General features: G+C 46.2%; 1 protein-coding gene across 1 annotated transcript in view; it reads right to left on the reverse strand.

The window, feature by feature from the left end:
- The window catches only part of IQGAP1 (IQ motif containing GTPase activating protein 1), a 532,553-nt gene extending 528,681 nt beyond the window's left edge, over positions 1-3,872 (reverse strand). Inside the window, exon 1 of the mRNA XM_085644306.1 lies at positions 3,551-3,872. Coding sequence (XP_085500432.1) covers positions 3,551-3,608 — 58 coding nt within the window. The 5' untranslated portion in view covers positions 3,609-3,872. The remainder of the gene's footprint in view (positions 1-3,550) is intronic.
- Positions 3,873-20,426: the final 16,554 nt, after the last annotated feature.

Below are 20,426 nucleotides of genomic sequence, written 5' to 3' on the forward strand. Positions count from 1 at the left end.
ATCCACATTTTGAGGGAATTACATAGCGAAACCTCGGCTAGGGTACGGTACAACAAAGATGGGGGTCTGACAGAATCTTTTGGATGCACAAGTGGAGTGAGGCAGGGATGCATCTTAGCCCCTTTTTTGTTTTTGCTGTACATCAATAACCTGGAACAATCCCTCAATAATTTAAAAGTAGATTGCCCAAGGGTTGGGACTCGTAATATCCCAGTGCTGCTGTATGCAGACGACGCGGTCCTGTTGGCACGGACCCCCAAGAGTCTGCAGTTCCTTATCGATGGGTTCGTTAAATTCATGGAGACAATTGACCTGTCTGTCAATCTAAAAAAAATCATATGTTATGACAGCAGGTCATAGGCATTTGACCGGCTTCACCTATAGGATTGGTACCCATATTCTTGAAAGGGTGCAAACATTCTCTTATTTAGGGGTGCTATTTGATGAATCCTTAAAATTCACATCCCTTGCACAAGAAAGAAGTGGAAAACTGGTTGCATCTTTTGGTGCAATCTCCGGCTATGGGAGAAAAGTTGGCCGTTGGAGCCCAGAACAAACAACAAATTTGTATGGTTCAATGTGTTGCCCAAAAACTATGTATGGTTCAGAAGTATGGGGTTTTATAAACTTGGATGGTATACAAAGGGAAGAAAACAAAATATTTCGTTCAATATTGAACGCTCCCAATTGTACGCCTGCTGTTATTGCCTATAAAGAACTTGGAAGACCCTACATAGAGGATTTGATCAAGTTCAGACCAATTTTGGCCTGGCTTAAATTATGGACGAATCCTGAAGCAGCACTGAGTAGGATGATCATGCAAGATTGCCGGGGAAGAGACAAATGTTTGAAAATCCCATGGATCAGCTATATCAAGAACACTTTGGAAAATATGGGTTATCCAGAGATGTTTCTTAACCCTTTATCGATCACAGCACAGGATAAGTTAAAATTAAAGAGAAGTTTCCTGGAACTCAGAGCAGCGGATAGGAGCACACTAGAAGGGACTAAACCCTCGGCGAGCGCCCATAGCTTGCTTGTAACGACTAGTGGTTTGGAACCATACCGTATGTCCTTTATAATGCCCAAGAGAGGTTTTTAATGGCACGTTTTCGGCTCAATTTTTTACCTTATTTATTGGCTGAACCAGCTGGTTTTAACAGGTCTATTGAGCAGAAGGGGCCCTGCGGCTGCGACAATAGGTCTCCGCAGGACACCCTTCATTTTGTACTTTTATGTCCTATGTATAGCCTCCCTAGACGTAGATTTTTGATAGGCATTTTGAAAAAGGAAAGATTCACTCGGGCAAAGGAGGCCTTGACTTTTCTACAAAGGGCTAGTGACCCATTGACTTTATGTGCAGTGATACGTTTCTTAAAATTTGCATTTAGACTTAGAGCCTCTAGAGGGTAGTCCCATTCAAGAAGCCTGTAGAATTGGCAATGTGTTAGTTTTAGGCACCCCACTTCTGAGTTTTGTATGTGATCAATGATTTATTTGTACATATATAGTATCATTCAATGTTCTATGAATTGATTTAATATTGTTTTAAATGTATAATTGTGTAATCTTTTATGATGATTTTTAACCATCGAATAAAGAACTATTGAATTGAATTGTCAGTCAAGAGGAAAGCCGGGATTTGAGCTCAGGTTTTCTGCTTTCACATTGTGCAATTCAGCCACTAAATGTACATGCTTAGCTTCCACTGCGACCACCTTACACAATGCCTGCCCTACCCGGACCCCCTACCGCCACCCTACTGGCATCAGTGCAGCACTTGGTCACACCACAGACCATACTTTGTTCCCCCAGGGCAAATGTTTGCGCGTACTCAATACCGATGGATGAACTGGTTCATTAAAGTCTTCTAACACCAAAGAATGTGATTCCCACAGATTGCTGTAACTGGATTTATTTTCCATTTATGCTGTGCAGTTAATATTTCTGATTTATTTAGCTGAAGGTGAAAGGCCAGCAAAACATTTGCAGTATATTTTGTTTTCTTTTAGTCACGTCTATGGCTCTGCCCCTAAAACTACCAGACCCTGACTGCACTGCACTGGAGATCACAGTTTTCATACTTGTATGCAATTCTACGTCTGAACGATTTGCGAAATACTTTCAAGAGGCTGTTTTAGAGACCCCACCTCCAGCACACATGAGGTAAAGAACTGTGTATCCTGGAAGTTGCCGCAGCTCCGGCTAAGACACACGTCAGTGGTTGGGGGCGCTGAAGCCCCTTAAGCCCTAGGGGCGTCGCATGCCTGAAGGTAGTAAAAATACCAAGTCGGTTCACGCATTGAGACCCCTTCGTCTATTTTACGCGTTTTAGCTGGCAGAACTTTCCATACTGGGATTCTTGAGAGCATAATGACATGAAACTACAAATCCCAGAATGCAACGTGATGGCTAAAAAGTCGGACAGCCAAAAAGTCTCACACGACGTGGATTCTCGATGTAAACACTGGTCTCTGGAGGGGCAGGCCTCTTCCCAGACAACGCCTGTAAACACTGCTATTTGGTATTGTTTTAGATGTATGTTCAATAATTTTTGTTTTTCATAAACACATATGAAAAAATGTAATGATGGAGAACAACAACTGTGAGTCGCAGAGGCAATTTGTTTTCTACGTGGCAACACGTGACGTGCAGAAAACGTGTGAAGAATAAAGGTTTAGGTCAAAACAAAATTCGCAAGTAGGCGAGGACGCGTGAAGAGAAGACATGAGAGCTGGGCTGCAGAGAGGACCCGTGGCCGGAAGGGGCTGTCCTGCCCCCTTCCTTAACCTAAACATAACCTCTCTTAACAGAAGAAGCAGTTGCAGGGGAGTATCTCAAGCGTAAAGGTAGGAAACTCTGCCCGCCTCCTCCCCCTCGTTCAGACACGAGCCCCTAGAGATGAAGCAATATCCTGAATGGAAGTAATATTGCGCTGCTGTAACACCAGACTAGCGCAAGAACATGCTGCACCCGAAGACCTGCAGTCTGCCGCGTTACTCTGTTCGTCTCCCACTGAAACCATTCAAAGTGCTTATCTACTGAACGCAGGAGAGGGAAATACAGGCGCTGTGGCAACAACAAGGAAAGATAGTCAGGGACGCTTCCTCCAAAGGGGCTGTAGTTTTTTAACTTCACAGGTTGAAAAGTTCGCCGAGGGACACGTTGAGACCCGCCCCTCCTGCACGGCAGCCCTTCACCGTGGGATACGCTGGAAAATGCAGTAAAACAATTCCCCTCTTGGCACCAAAGCGCCCCCGCGTCGGCATCAGCAGTTTTGGGAAGCCTTTTCCAGTGCTCAACTCTTGCCAACCCGCCCTTTTCCTCAGGTTCCGGTGATACTCCGAATCTGGGGGCTGGCGGTGAAGTGTAGCAAAACGGGGCTCACAAGAACAGCCCCCCCCCCCCCTTTCTAGGAGGGGGAGGGCTGCATAGCAAAGAAACAAATAGTGCGTGGACCCTCCACTGTGCTGATCGTTTTCTTTACTAGGTTCAGTGTAGCCACCCGCCCTTGCCCTGCCCAGCCAAGGTCCCCGTCCCCCAAACTTACAGCCATACTGGGGGCGGTAGACGCCCCCGAGCCCGTCCACTTCATCCGAGGTGGACATGGTGCTGGTTCGGGTCCGGGTGGATGGGCTCTCCTGGGATCCGGGTCCGAGGCTCGGTAGAGCTGCAGCGGCGGCCTGGCAGGCAGTGACTTGGGAGGAAGGTACAGAGAGTGTTCCTGGTCGGTGCCTCTCGACAGGGTGTGTCTCCCCGCCCTGCAATTATGATTAACCCTTTGAGGAAACGCTCTGCTCTGACACTGCCTTACAACACGGGGCGCTGTGTGGGCGGGGTGGGTCTGTGCTGCAAGGACATGAGTGAGGCGTGTGTGTAACACGCCAAATAAAGCTAGTTTATACTCGAACGGAAAGTGTGTGTTTGTAACGTTACAGGGAGCGGACGGACTCCTTCCTGAGCAGGGTGTGGCTCCACGCAAGTAGCTCACGGCAAGTTGGGCGACACTCACTATTGGGGCTACTGGTCTATGGGCGGCGTGTGTGTGCAACACGTGGGTGCCATGCTTCATGAACGTGAGTGTGCACTACTGCACACCAGAGTGTCACGGCTGCATTCACAACTCTCTGCGGGCGGAGACTGCTCATTTTGATACAGTTCCCAAGTCTACCTCTGTCGCGTGACGCACCCAACCAGTCATAACGGGAAAAAGACGGTAGAGGGAGCTGACACTATACTCCTGTAGCGTGTGTGTGTAGTAGAGTCACATACAACGCCCTCAACTTGCACACTCCTCTCTCAAATGAAAACCCAACCGCGCCAGGTAAATCAGAACCAGAAGTTAAACCTTCAAAGTTAAATTGCCCTCGAGATCTGAACGCTTGCGTGTCTTTAAAAAGAAATGACTTATGGTAGCTACGCTATGTAAACACCCAATTTGTTCTCATGATGCTAAATACTCCATACACAGATTTGACCCATTGATTTTTAACTTTTTAACGTATACAACACGGACTGGGAAAGGCAATAGGTGTGGTGTTGATGTGCTAAAGCATGTAAACACATGCATATTGAAATGCAGTTGCGTATTGCATTGACCAAATGCTGTGTATTGCATTAATACCTGCCCCATTGGCTTTGCCAGTGATGGGGGAGGGGTGGGGAAAAGTAGCAACAACTGATTGCTTTCTGTATAGAATGCGTTTGGTAGATACATACTTGATTAGGAGAATTAGCAAGACTACTAAAGTCACTTTTCAGATGTAAAATAGTGCCTCGTGCCTTCCAATGGAAACACTTTAAGGAAGGTGGAATGATATATGAAAGAGCGATACCATGAGGTGAGAGACTAATACTCCTCTGGCTGAAGCCTAAGCCCACTGGGTACATTTAAAAAAAAAAAAAAACTGGTAAGAATACGTTTTGTGGACCTGGATTGTAATTTTTTCCTTCTGCCTCAAACACCGAGCAATGCAGAATTCTGTGCTACCAGCAATACTCCGCGCGCCTCCTGCAGCCCGCAATCGTTTTCCTACGAAATACAATTAGGCTGATGCGCTCCTCTCACTGCTCGGGCGGACACCTCTTCACCTGGCACAGTTTGCAACATGCTCCGCTACAGTCGCTCAGTCCGTTCGCCATCCCCTTCCTCCTGCTCACGGTTGGCGGCACCACACGCAATAACGCGGAATGGTACGTGTGCAGTCAATGCACGTGCGGCACTTGAGGCTTCTCCCACCGCTCCACTTCGTTCGCGATGGCCTGCGCTCGTGCAGTCACGCACTTGTTATGTTAATTCAATCTTGTATAGCGCATATATACCGACAGGTCTCCTAGCGCTCTGACAGAGGAAAAAACATAATCCACGTAGCGGGCCAGGTCCTCAGGTACTGGAGGGCCTTACAACCATGTCAAAAGCTTCTCTGAAAAGGAAAGTTTTTCGTTTTTTTCGGAAGGGTAAAAGTCTGGGTTCTTTCCGTAGCTCTCTGGGCAGCTGATTCCAGAGTTGTGGCAGGAGGACCGAGAAAGCTCTCCCTCCTTTGGCTGTGGAGTTGAAACGTGGACAGATTAGTCCGCTGGCTTCCGCTGAGCGCAGCGCGCGTCCTGGCACATATTTGAGTACCCGTTCTTTTATGTACTCTGGGGCGTGTCCATAAAGGGCTTTGTGGGTGATACACAAACCCTTGAACTTTGCTCTTTGCCTAATGGGTAGCCAGTGTAATTTACTCAGCATGGGGGTGGCATGAGTTCTTCTGGGAAATCTAAAAATAAGCCTGGCTGCGTCATTCAGTACTATCTGTAGTTTATTGGTAAGTTTCTGGGGTAACCCAACATATAGCGCATTACCATAGTCAAGTCTAGAGGCTATAGTAGCTGCTACGATCGTCTTCATAGTCGAGACCGAAAGAAGGGGAACCAATTTCCTCAACTGTCGTAGAAGACCTATACAAGTTCCGACCACCGAATTAACTTGATTGGTCATAGGGAGCTCTGAGTCGATCTTTATGCCCAGGCTTTTCACCACAGGTACTGGATTGGGGGAGACTCCTAGCTCCTGGGGCCAGAATTGGTTGCTCCAGGGGTTGTTTTTAGTTGAAATTGCGAGGACTTCCGTCTTGTCTGGGTTGATTTTTAAGGAGTTGGCCGTCATCCAGTTAACTGTGATCCTAAGTATGCTCTGAGCAGACTGTTGGGCGTAGGCCGAGTTATCGATCCTTAGGATGAGCTGAGTATCATCCGCATAATTGAATACTCTGCAGTCCATTTTGGCTAGCGCAGCCACCAAGGTCTGTAGGTATATATTAAAGAGAAGGGGGGACAGTGCGGCTCCTTGAGGGACCCGGCAGGAGATGTTACCCTTGTCCGATATCTGCTCAGCCAATTGGATCCTCTGCGTTCTTCCTGATAGGAAGGATTCTAGCCATTTGTGGACCTGTCCTTGAATGCCCAGGTCTGCCAACCGGGAGAGTAGTTTTTGGTGGCAGATCGTATCGAACGCCGCTGACAGATCTAATAAAATCAGGGCGCTCGGTTCTTTATTATCGGCCTTTCGCTGACTGACAGCATAACCAGCTCCGTACTATGATGGGCTCTGAAGCCTGCCTGATGGGCCTGGAGAATCTCATGTTTCTCCAGAAATACTGAGCGAGTTGTCAGAACATGTTTCTCCAAGACCTTCGCCAGAAAGCAATGCTGAGAAATGGGCCTATAGTTCTTTAATATAGTCCTGTCTGCCCCTGGTTTTTTTAAAAAGAGGGATAACTCTAGCCTCCTTCATATTAGCGGGGACCTACCGGTTGTCAAGGAATTGTTCAGGAGAGTAAGAATCTGATTCTCTAAGGCGGGTAGAGCCATTCTAAAGATCCGTGGGGGCAGGGGTCAATAGGAGAGCCTGACTTGGTCCCATAGGCCAAAAATGTGAGAGTCCTTGAGTCTAGATGCGGAAAGCTGGTGATAGGATTGTCAAAAGATAGGGGGGTGGACAATTCCGGGGAGCATGTGGCGATACATGTGTTTTTAATCTCTAAAAGAATATCAGTTACTTTCTGGAGGAAAAAGGCCTGAAAAGCATTGCAGTCGGAGGGTCCTGCTACAAGGTTAGTGTCAGACTTTTTGCTGAGTTCTTTCAAGATCTTAAGTCTCCTTTTGTATGTTAGGCGTGTCGGCGATTCGCTCAGCAGAGTGCTCAGCTTTTCTGGATATAATGGCCTTTTTATAAAGTATAAGTAGAGATTTGTAAATTGTTAGCTCAGCAGGGTCATAAACTTTCCGCCATAGTCTTTCGGCTTGGCGAAGGCTTTGTTTCCTTTCCCTCAGTTGTTCATTAAACCAGGGGACCCCCTTGCCTTTATGTCGAATTCTTTCATTGCGTTCTGGCGCTACCTGATCAATAGCAACTTTTAGGGTGTTGGTAAGAGTTACACTTTCTAGATCGATATTGCCCACCTCAGAATTGGGTGGGGCTAGCCTCTGTAGTGTAACCCCTAAGTTCGCAGCCTGTATTTTATTCCAGCTCCGCACCTTCCTCCATTTGAGAGGAGATTGTGGAAGTGGGCTATCTACAGGCACCCAGCACGAGATCAGAGAGTGATCTGACCAGGCGCAGGGTTGGATGTCCATAAGCCTATTCCGCCTATCAGAGGACCAAATCCGATCCAAAATATGCCCTTTTATGTGGGTTGGGCGATCGACCATTCGTCGCAGTTAAGGCTGGCCCCTTCCGTCTGGCAGCCAATCAGCTCTGCTGTGCAGCAGCTTTGGACCCCCCCAACCACTAGACCGCGTTAATTCCTTCGAAGTGTACTAACGAAGGGTGTGCGGCGGAAGAGATCGTGACCATAAGTAAGCCTGGTAGAAATCTCCCCACGCTAACCCCCAACTAAACAATTTAAAAACGCTTTTAAAAACACAATGTGTGTCTCATAAGTGCACTTATCACAGATTAAAAAGAAATGCTAGGGTCAGATTCAAGTGTCGGCCACACCACATGCTCTCCCTCGCCGAACTCCACAAGTAATAGGCACACTACCCCCTCACGCTCTCCAAACAAGCCCTCCTTATGTTAGTTCTCCTCAGGGATTAAACATATCACAGCTTCGCGGTGCTCCTCTCCCCGTTACCAGCATTAACATTTACGCGTCCTGATGCAGTTTTCCTGGAAACTGAGCTCCACCGCAGCTCAGTCTCTGCCACCACTGTGTACCCACGCAAATTCACTTAGGGTGGTCTTCTCAGGGGTGGATCCCATCCTCGTCGCAATTAAAGTTAACACACACCATCAGTTTCTTCACAACGGTTTATTATAAGTCAAGTAACAAGTGTGCGACCAACCCTGGCAAGACATGACAGCAACTGCCAAGACAGGACAGCAGTTGCCAGTCCTAGTCTCACCCATGACATGCCAAACATTCCATGTCCTATGACATCACATGGCTGTTCTAGATCAGATTGGATCTAGTTACATTATACAAATGGCCATAACACACATTAGCTTCTGCAGGCGAAAACAGCTATTTCTTGTGTTGATGTCTTCTGTACCCTGGATACATCACACTACAAATCTGACCTCGACCTATCTATTTTCCCCACCCTTAATCGTTTACATCACCTCTAAGGTACTAATTCTTCTGGTTTTATATCTGGTAAATTCTGGGTTGAGATGAAGAGCCCAATTGGAAGAAAGAATTTGAATATACTGTTTATAGGCCCCCTAGGAAGAACTCTCAATTTAGCAAAAACAGAAGGGTTGCCAGTACAGAACATAATGCAGCCGTGAACTGTACAGAAATTGCAAAGCACAAAAATGATTTGTGACTTGCAATTTTCACACTGCGACTCATTCTCAATTGGAATAAGGGGGCTTGAAATAGACGTTCTCCTTTTCTAGAAATTCATAATGGCTATCTCTGTGGTTTATAACTGCTATAGTGTTCTCAAGTCATTAACAGGACAACAACACATCAATGGCAGTGCTATTTATTTTCAAAGTAGAAGCTGTCTGTAGTGACGTGTTTGTGTAAGCATGGGCTGAGAGAGCATGCTGTTTGTGGATACTGTGGGAATGTAATGTTGGTGTCTATGTGTGGGTGATATCTGGGAGTTGATTACAGTTGGAGGAATAATGGAGCCACAACAGGATCTATCACCTTGTGGCTGTAACCTTCGGGCCTAACATAGGACTGCAACCTTGCCCATGAAGGACAGCTTACATTTTATGAAAGACGGCTGCTGGCATCATCAGTAGTGGGGAGCACACATTGGTCCATGGGCAGAGGCACTTTGTAAAATTCCCCTGTTTTTAGGTCGAGCCTGGGCAGCGCATGCGCTGCGAGGCATACTGTATTCAGGTAGGCACATGAAGCTCTGCCCACTCTCCGCCCATATTTTTAATTGGCTTATGTCTGGCCGCTGCTAGTGTTATAATACAGGTACTAGTTCCCAACCTTCACCCTCCCATTGTTTATGCCCCCTCAAAAAAAGCTTTAACAAACAACCATTGGAATAGGCAGAAACAAGTTGCCAGCATTGTAAGAACAAAAGAAAACTGTGGAAATATTTTATTGTAAATACTTTTTTTAATATGGTCGTTCATTTGTACATAATGCCCTCTTGGTCATATATAAGGTAACAAAAATGCTTCTGACACTTTTTTATTATAACTTTTCAGCATGCTGCACAGCAGCCACACTTCTCTACAGCACCACTTGAAGACAATGGCAAAGTCAATAGCTCTGGCTAAACACTTATAAGGCCCCAAAGGCGAGACCTATTGGCTATGTCAACGCTTGTTCTTTATGCGAGAGGCTTAGTTAAGGACTATGGCCTATTTAAGAAATGGGGTTTCTGGTTGGCTAGGGTATGCACCTCGGCCAGGCAAAACCCACCACTCTAATCAGGGTAAGTCCGTTACACACCAAAGATAACGTGTTCATGCTCTGGTAGCTTGGTGCAGAGTAGGCAGGCTTATCATCAGAGGCAATGTCTAAAGCATTTATGCAACACATTCGGTCAACAACACAATGAACACATCACAAAATAGACTCCACAGAGGATTATATATAAAAAAATGTATAGTACGTAGAACCAGACCAAACCAGTATGAATCATAAATGTTGTGCACACTATGCAGTTACTAAGGCCGTACTCGTTATCCCGAACAAGGCAAAAATGACATAAATCAGTAAATACTTGGCAAGTGATGCAGGATTAAAATGTCACCTTAGATGCAGAGAGTAAACCTTACATAAATATTACTTTACATGCGTGTGACACATAGATACTTTACAAAGCAACGCAGTATCTTTAGACACCAATTTGCAAGAAAAGCACAAAAATGACACAAGGCAACCAAAGGGGCGCACAAGCACCTTCGCTCCTTCTAGCCTGGTTACAGTATTTTCTATGGGCTTCAAGGACAACAGGCCTAACACATGGGGTGCAGAAGCACCTGCGCACCTACTTGCTTTGTTACAGGAATTTCTGCTGCAACAGTTCTGCCCCTAATGGAGGCTAGTTTCTAGTGCCAATCAGGGGTCTCCGCGGTTTTGACCTGGGAAGCCACGACAGATCAAGTGCCCCCAAGGAACGGCCCAAATGAGGGGGGGGGAGGGGGAGGGGAGCAAACACTGTAGATCCCTGTGGGCAGGCCTCGCTTGGTCTCATGCTTGAAGAGTAGCCAAGTGCAGCTGCCCCTGAGCACACGGTGCTGCTGCTGAAGACATAGTGCAGCTTCTTTCTACCTGGACACCACCGAGGTTGCTTCTGACCTGGGCGTCGGCCAGACAACGGGTGGGGGCTCCTCCATGTGGTGCTGTAAGGGTCGGCGGGCCTTTGAAGCGTCTGACCCAGGCTTCCCCTGTGGGCGGGTCCCACCAGCGCTTCAGATACAAGGCTGCTCCTGGTTGACTTGACAATGCAGTGTGAACCAAAGGCGACTCAGCATGCACGACCCATGCAGGCCAAGTTCCGCAGATGGGAGACAGTCTGTTTTTTGGCAGGACAACATCTGGATGCCCCAGAAAGCCCCTTCCTTTGTGTAGCACGGTAGATCAGCCACATGCTGATCGGGCGACCCACAGCAATGAGCAGCGCTCACCACACGCTGATCTGGCGGCTGGACCAAGGGAAGCAGACACCTGGTTAGTTGGAATCCAGCTCTCACCACGCGCTGGGTGACAGCAACTTTTCAAAGTGTGCCCTCAGTTATAGCTCCTTGTGAGAGCATGCTGCTGACAGACTCACAGGTAATAGAGTCCCATGGGAGAGGTTATTGCGGGGGTAATCTTTGGTGGCCCTCCAATTGTGAGATGGGGGTGGAGGGCAATCCAACAAACCCCTGGAGACTACTGGGGGCACAAAGAGAGTAGCAGGCAGAAAGGCCAGCACAAAAGTCCAATTGCGGAGTGGCAGTCCCTCCAGCAGGCCAGCACAGCAAAGCAAGTAAAATGGCAGTTCCTCCTGGCAGCACAGCATTCCTCTGGCAATGTGCAGTTTATAGAACCAGCAGCGTCTGGTTACAAGTTCCACACAGTGTCTGAAAACATGGGGTCAGGGCCCCAGTGCGTATACTAAAAATGCTTTTGCTGAAGGGGTGACTTCAAAGGAAGCTTTAGAAGTGCACAACAATCTCATTTAGCCCAGCCCTGGCTCGAGGCGATCAGTAGGGGGTAAATCAGCCCTTTGTGTGAGGGCAGGACACAATCTATACGAATGTAAAGTGAGTGTGAACCACCTCTCCCAACCCGGGAAGACTATCAGTATGCAGGTGGATGCAGATGTCTCCCCTGTCGCACCCAGCCCTTCCTGTTTGTTGCTGTCTGTAAAGTATGCACCAAGTGTAGCTGTCACCCAGCCCAGACGTGTATTGGAGTCAGGCTGCAAAGCGCACAGTCATAGGCACAGAGAAATGCCCACTTTCTAAAAATGTAATTTCTAAAATAGTAATGTAAAGTACAGCTACAACAGTAAGCAGGATTTATCATCAGTATTCTAACCATATCAAACATGGCAACGCCACTCCTTTCTGATCAGAAATTTCTACTTAAAAGTATATAAGGGAATTCCCAATGCAGAGTGGCAGTCCCTCCAGCCTATGAGAGGAGTAGGCCTCACAGCAGTGAAAAACAAAATAGGCTGTTTGTGGCTACCAGGGCATGCCACACATAAAGGCACATGTCCTGCCTTTTACTTACACAGCACCCTGTCCATAGGGCTACCTAGGGCCTAACTTAGGGGTAACCCATGTGTAATAAAAGGGGAGTTTAAGGCTTGGCAAGTAGTTTTAAATGACAGGTCAAAGTGGCAGTTAAGTGCATACAGGCCCTGTGGTGCCAGGCCTCAGACGGGTTTGAAAGGCTACATCTGTGGATGGCATAAGCAGTGGTGCAGGCTCACTAGTAGCATTTAATTTACAGACCCTGGGTATATGGGATATCCTTTGTGAGAAGCTGGCCTGGTATATGATGTCCACTAATGTAAGTGGGCACCTTGCACCAGTCCAGACAACCCTTATTGTGACTTAAGAGGTCTTCGTCAACCTTGGAAAGCTCTCTAAGTGGTAGCTGTGGAGAGCAGCCTTCAAGCTTAGTCCAGAAGGAGTGTTATAGTGTTAAGCAGCCTTTTTTTTTACCAGACTGCAATCTTATAGTATAGATTAAGTGAAAAGAACCAACCCAAGTATTTATAAAAATATGTATTTATTATATAATACTCTCCAGTATGTTTCAGTATCTCCTACACGGAGATAAGCACAATACACACAATAGTTTAGAAAAGAAACACAGTAAATAGTACGAAATAAACAGTGGACCCCAAGGGGGGACCTAAACATATACTAAGAAAGTGGTATAAGAACCACTTTTCGGATCAAGACCGGGTCAAGAGGACGTAGAAGTGTTGGGGACCCAAAGAACCAGCCAAGGTGAGTAGATAGGGACCCCACGGAGAGCATGTGCTGTGTGGAAACACGTCCGCGTGCTCCGTACAACTCTATGTGCAAGTCGCGGTTGGATTTTTAAAGATTAGGGACCCTTCCCAGTGGACCCTGAAGAAACCCTTGTGGAAGACAGAGGGTTAGAGAGCCACCCCACCCGTGGATACCCTAGTACCCACGTAACCTACACCAGGGAAGCCGGGTGCATATGTGTGAAGTGGTGTCGGAAACTGCCGTCAAACCCCATGGAGGACTTCAGGAAAGTGCCGCAGTGGAAGAAGGAAGAAGTGTCCGGTGAATTCCGAGGATGGATTCTTGATGAGAGGTACCTGCAAGCAGAGGGGACAGAGTCTGTCACTCAGGAGTGACAAGGAGCCTTGGAAGACGAATACTCTCCAATGTTGGGTGTTGCAGGATGGTGATGAGGGCCTTCATTCTGCAGCTGTAAATACCAGGCGATGCTGAGGAGGACCATGAGCCATGCACGAGCTGTCCCATGAAGACTGTTGATTGCTGCGGGGTCGGTGTCTGGCGGGAACACCAATAAGCCTTGGCAAATGCAACCAACGCAGGAATCAAAGAAGGAGCAACGTCGGGACCAGCAAGGTCCAGGGGACTCACCAAAAGCAGGGGAGTCAGGGCTCGGGAGTTGTGGAAATCCACCACCTGTGTTGCAGAACCTTACAGAGTCCGGAGGAGCTCAGGATCAGCAGACCGGTCGACTTAGTTGGGGTGCCTGCGAATGTAGGGGAGTGACTTCTTCACTCCAAGGGAGATTCCTTCAAGGGTTTTTGATTCTTCACAGACCTTGGGAGGTTCCTGTATGATGCACAGACGATTCAGCAGACTAGAAGGGAGACAAAGTCAGACCCAAACGAAGTCCAGAGTGCCCAGACTGCAGAAGAAGTGATGTCTGATCTGAATCTTATCCCATGACGAATCTAGGGACCTACACCAAGGTAAGCCCTTAAGTATCCTAGGAAAGGGTTGGGATGATTCAGGGGACCCTCCCAAGGGAAGTCTGGACAGGGGGGAGGTTACTCACATGTCCTTTGTCTAGTTTTGTGCCAGTGTGGGAGTACCATATACTAGGGGCTGTTAAGTATCCAATCTGGCATGTACCTAAGTACTAACCACAACAATTTAAGGGAAAAAGAAGATAGACTGGGGTCCTAATTAGCAGGATCCCAGGCAGACTAGTCAAAAACCAGCATAGCACCAGGCAAAACATGGCAACATGCAGAAGGTTCCTACCTTCCTACACCATTTTACAAGTAACTTGCAAGTAAATCGAATATGCCAAACGGGTGTAAACCAACCATACCTTGTTTGGAGGAGAGAGCGCATGCACTTTAGCACTGAATAGCAGTGGTAAAGTGCCCAGAGTGTTAAAGCCTACAAAAAGAAGGCCAGGAAAAAAGTTTGTGGATAACCCTGCAGAAAAGGCCAGGTCAAACAGCGTAAAATAATGAAGATGTACAATAGGAAAAGTGACATTAGTATGATGGCTTCTAAATCTGCAAATAACATTCTCCCCTCGAAATGTGTTGAAGCCGAGGGAAGCTGATTTTGAAACCAAAGCAACCCATTGAAAAAACAGACCGTGCTTATAATGGAGAAAGGAAGACAACAGTCCGATAATACTTACCTCAGTGTCTTTAATAAATGCAGGGCTTTCCAAGAATAGATACCTAGGAAAATAACATAAATAAAATAAGCTCTTCCAATTCACAATTTCAACCCTCTCTGGGCACCCAGGGACGGGCAGTTATCGTGCAGATTATGCAACTACCATCTTAAGTCTTGGCTACACCTGCTGTGCTGCTGTCCTCGCTTTGCCAATGATCGACGTTCCCTTTTGGCTCCATTTTGCTGGGGCAACTCCTACAGGCGCTACAGGGAAGCATTAGATCTGTGTTTCCTTAACAACACTGCACAAACCCAAGGTTAGGAAAATTCACTAACACCATCCAAGGTGCTCTGCACACAGCCCAGCACTGATAAAGGTCAGAGGAGTGAAAATCTTGGGGAGGACAATCCAAGTACTTATCTGTACCAGACGAGATGCATATCCTGATGTACCTCCTGTTAAACCCAACGAGCCATATCCTACTATATGGCCTGTCCACATCGTGCTTATACATTTCGCTTTATTCTTTTAGAAGAAGGGAAATAAAACTCCCTATTTTAATGATTGTTTGTAACACTTTTTAGAGGTTTTTAATGATCGACTCGCAATTGTTATTTATGTGTAACGGTGTCATCCCGTTTGCCAACATGTAATGATTTTTATTAATCGAACATGAATAAACAAATGAATTTAAATACATGAAGGGCTTTTGGTCGATAGGCTTCATACATTGATTTGTTAAATTGTCATTCTCATCTAGCTTCTGCCAAATACAGCATACAGCACGAGGCAATGGGGCAGTGAACCTTTTCCAGTGACTCCTTTTACCGTGAGTGACTCCACGAAGGCTGTGCACATTGTTCATACCCACCTAAAGCAGTTCCTTTCTATTTAGTGAGAAATCTGGTTCAAAAAAGTGTTTTCTTTTATTTATCCTTTTATTAACTCTAAATACCCACTATTTCTTTTGCATTCACTTCCGGTTCCCAGTTAGATGGGGATTTATTTTCCAACCCCTTTTTAAAATTGGTGTTCTTAAGTGTTTAAGTAGCATTGTAACTTTGTAGCTGCCAACAATTTAAGTGCTTGATTAGGTGGTGTTTTACTCATTTCTCTAAAAATAATAATAAAATACATGGCACAACCAAAATACCTGTTATTTAACAAACACCACACTAGTAAAATGGTTGCATCAGTGAATGTTCTTTTTTTGCAAGCAGATGGTGCATGTTTTTCTTTTCTATGTATTGTTGTGGCATATGCTTGTTATACAAACAAATACAAATGTAACCGTTGCACCAGCTTGCTAAGGCCAGACATTTTTGCTTTGTCAGTGCCTGTTATTATGCTTTTATCTAGTTGGCCTTTGCAATAGACAAAAAAGTTTAAAATTTGACTGTTTCTTCAAGACACATTCTATCAATGATAAAGAGGGATAAAATCAAACAAGACTTAAATAAGTAAAGTTAGTGACAGTGCTAGAAATAGGCATTCTCTTTGGCAGGGGTATGTACCCTGTCCACGCTGGAAACACAATCCTAGTCAGAGTGAGTCAGAAACACACTTTAAATTAACCTGTGCTCACCCTCTGGCATCATCCAGTTCCTCATCCTCCTCTGGGGTCACAGTTACTGCATCACAAGCTTCTGCCCAAGCCCACAGCATCTTTTGCAGCTCCACCTTCCTGCAGGAACCCTTGTAGAAAGCTCAGTCCCCTTGCAGAAATCCTTGAACTGGGCCACAGTATAACTCTTAAATTTGTCCAGCTCAGAATCCATGTTTGCAGGTGCTGTTTTCCAGTCACACATATGATTTGTGGAAAAAATAAAACATTTAAATCCGGGAAAATTGAAAAAGGGTCGAATTGGTCTTTGATATGGATGGTAGTGAACTCCTAATTTCTGAATGGCAGTGCAGAAATACAAGTCCTAACCTAACCGCTGATCACTAATGTTAGGAATGGGATTTCTGGTTGACCGTGGTGTGCACACTGTCCAAGCAGAAAGCAATCCTAGTCCGCATAAGCCATAAACACAATTAATCTGTGCTCACCCTCTGGTAGCTTGGCACAGAGCAGTCCGTCTTAAGAGGCAATGTGTAAAGTATTTATGCAACACTTCAAACAGTAACAGAGTGAAAATATCACAAAATACCCCCACACCAGTTTATAAAAATAGCTTGTATTCTTATGAGTAAAACAAGACCAAAACAACAAAAAGTCAATAAGTAGAAGTCAAGATATGAATTTTTAAAGGAAAACCGTTTTGAGGTGCATAGAAGCAAATGGCACAAACCAGGACTTTCTAGATTGGGGCATATCCAAAAGTTCAGGCCGACTGCGATGGAGTGTGGAGCAAAGGAGGCAAAGCATCACTGTTGATTCTGCAGATGTAGGTGATGTGTTGGTTCTGAGCTGCTCAGTCGAATATGCATCGATGGTCATGATGCGATGAACATCGGGCAATGTGTTGTCATTGAACCGCTGGGCTGTAGGTGCTGCACAAAGGCATGCGTTTGGGCTAGGCCTCACAAAGTCGGAGATGCGTCATAAACAGGGGAGGATGTGTTGCGCAGTTGGCGATGTGGGGTCCGCGGTTCGTACAGCAGCAGCGATGTTTGTGTCAAAGAAAATGTGCCAGTTCTGATTGGCGCAACATCGTCAGTGCATGGATTTTCTTAGTTGCAGCACTTGGTTCTCACTGCCAATGGCCCAGGATTGGAATTACACCACTTGGCAGAATAGGACTTAGAACAGACAGACTCCAGGTGCTGGTTGTAGGTTGAAGTAAGAAGCCCTTGGAGATACTTTAGTTCTGGGATGTAGCAAAGAATGTCAAGTCCTTCTCACAGCCAGGCAAGAGACAGCAGGCCAACATAGCAAAGCACTTCAGCAAAGCGGTAGTCCCTACAGCAGAGCACCAGCCTTCCTTTCTTCCTGGTAGAATGTCCTCCGTTCCAGAAGTGTCCTGAGTTGGTGGTTTCAGAGGTCCAGTATGTATACCAAGTTGGGCCTTGGAAGTGGGGGAGACTTCAAAGAGATGCTTTGAAGTGCACAGAGTCCTTTTCCTGCCCTGGCTCCAGACTCACTGCAGAGGGGGTATGCAACCCTTCGTGTGGGGACAGGATGCAGCCCATTCAGGTGTGTCAGCTCCTCCCTCACATCCTGCTCAGATTACACCTCAATCACACCTATCCTTCCTTTGTATGTGGCTGTCTAGAGTGAATGCAGAATGCCAGCTGTCACCCACCTGATATGTATTCCATAGACAGGTAGAAGGCACCAAATGGTTACAGTAAGAAAAGGCCAAGTTTCTGAAAGTGGCATTTTCAGGATTGCAATATAAAAACCAACTTCACCATAAGTTGTGTTTTAAAATTGTGATTCCAGAGCAGGGGCGTAACACAGGCCCCCACATCCCCCGCAGTGCGGGGGAGGGGGGCCCAAGCTCCAGGGGGCCCCCTCAGCACTGCACTTCGGCCGGGGAGCTCCTGACAGAGTCCAGAGGGGGCCCCTCCACGTACCTTGCAGGGGGGTCCCCTCAATTATCGTTACGCCACTGTTCCAGAGATACCAAATTAGGGGGCCCCATCTTTTCCCAAATGGAAATGACACTTACAAAATGCAGTTAGGCAATCCCATTGTTCTCCTATGGGAGAAATAGGCCTTGCAGTCGTGAAACACATTTAAGCGTATTTCTCTACTAGGACATGTAAAACTTAAAAGTACATGTCCTACTTTCTTTTTAGATACACTACACCCGGCCTATGGGCTGTCCAGGGTCTACCTTAGGGGTGACCTATATGTAATAAAAAGAAAGTTTTGGTCCTGACAAGTAGGTTAACTGGCCAGGTTGTCATGGCAGTTTAAAACTGCACACACAGACTCTGTAGTGGTGGGCCTGACCCATGTGTGAAGGGCTACTTAAGCGGGTGGCACAATCAGTGCTGCAAGCCCACTAGTAGCATTTGATATACAGCCCTGGCACACGTAGTGCATTTTACTAGTAACTTAAATCAAATATACCAATTGTGGCTAAACCAATGTTATCTTATTTTAAGTAAAGAGCACATGCACTTTACCACTGGCTAGCAGTGATAAAACGTCCAGATTCCTAAAGCCAGCAAAAACGAAGTCGGCAAAGCAGTCTAAAACCAGACGTCAGAACTCAAAAAGTAAGGGGAAGTCACGCCAAGGCTGCCAGATCTAACACAGAGCATAACGAGCTAATAGTCCTTGCTGTTTCCTAGCTTATAATGGGTATACTGAATGCATTAGAAATTAAGTAAAAGAATAAGACTATTAGTTGTAAGATTTATTGATGAAAGTTCAAAATAATGCATAGTTGAAAGTTGCATAGTATGTCAAAAGTAAATTTTGAGGGCGTGGCCAAGATGGTGGAGTGGCGAGACACTCCATCGCTCTCACCGGCATGCTACATAACCTATGCTTACCGTCCCCATTGACTCTGGGCGGCAGCAGGAATAACCACTGTGGTCCTGAGAACCTGCTGAAACCTACTGCTGGCCCCTGACCGCAGAGACTGCTGAGGAGAACCCTCAAAGAAACGTGTCAGGGTACTAAACGCGTCGACCGCTTCTTTTTTGACCAAATAAGTGCTCAAATTTATGTGTTACCACTGTGGCTCACAACTTAATTATTCAAAATTGGGTTGGAAGTGGGCCTAGTAGTGTCACTATTTGGCCACTGCCAAAAAAAAAGAAACTTTTTCCAGTGAGATAGTAGTCAGGTGTACTAGGATATTATTGTAGGTTGAAACTATACAGAACCTGAGCTAATTTTTTTTTTTAAATGTTACATTGGTCTTATGTTGGACAAGTATTATGTTATTGTGAATTGTACGTTATTTTCATTGATGTCATTTTTTTGTGATTCCTGTGTACATTGAATAAAAAGGAAATTCTTATATGCATCAAAATGTTTGGAGAAAAAACATTCGAAAGAAACTTTATTCAAAGAACGAAAATTGAAAACAATATAAAAATAAAATAATTCATTTTGTGGATCAAAGCAATTGGTTTGTGTGATCTAGTTGCGGATGGATGATTGAATGATGTTCAGTATTGGCATTTCTCTTGTAGTTGAGAGAGGAGACATGGGCGGAAGTACCAGGGAGGCCCGATGTGCCCTGCTCCTGCCAGTCGCAGGAAGTGCACAGTCGTATGTGCGTGGTCCCACCACTGAGTTGTGCCTGGCGAGGGCAGATGCGCTTTCTGACGCCCACTGACACGGAGTGCAGTGTGTCCCCGAGCCCTGCTGTTCTGTGTGGAGGAGGCGGGGCCCAGCAGCCCTGGCGGACGTATCAGTGGGCCAGTTAGTTGGCGGATGTGGATGCAGGGCCTTGCTGCCACAACACATGATGGGGCCCTTGCCTCTTGGTGACCCCAGAAGACTGGGATGTGATGATCAGTTCCTGAAGGCCCTGGAGTGAAGAATATGACAATATGGCTACCCCCCCCCCCCTGCTGATAAAATTAGGATCCCAATAAGTCCTAATTTGATACTTTTCCGGATGGGGTCAGTTCCCTTTAGTAGGCGGCACAAGTAGTGGGGGCTAGACCCAGAGAGTCTCCCTCACATGCCTGCCAAAAAGAACTCAACTTGCATGGCACTCCTAGCTTACTTGAAGAACCCCCAGACTTGACCAATAGCGAAGCAGTTCAGCAACCCTGGCTCTTAAAACCGATCTTTTGGGGAACCTTCACACTTTGATAACTGAACTGTGGGCCGAGTTAAGCCTTAGTTTCATGAAGTGTCTCACTAAATTGTGCACCGACAAAGCATCCTGAAGGTGGAGGGATGTCTAGAAGCACTGGTGACAACTCCTACTATAACAGCAGAGAAAT

The sequence above is a fragment of the Triturus cristatus genome, chromosome 3_1 (assembly GCF_964204655.1).
Source record: "Triturus cristatus chromosome 3_1, aTriCri1.1, whole genome shotgun sequence".
Classification (NCBI taxonomy): domain Eukaryota; kingdom Metazoa; phylum Chordata; class Amphibia; order Caudata; family Salamandridae; genus Triturus; species Triturus cristatus.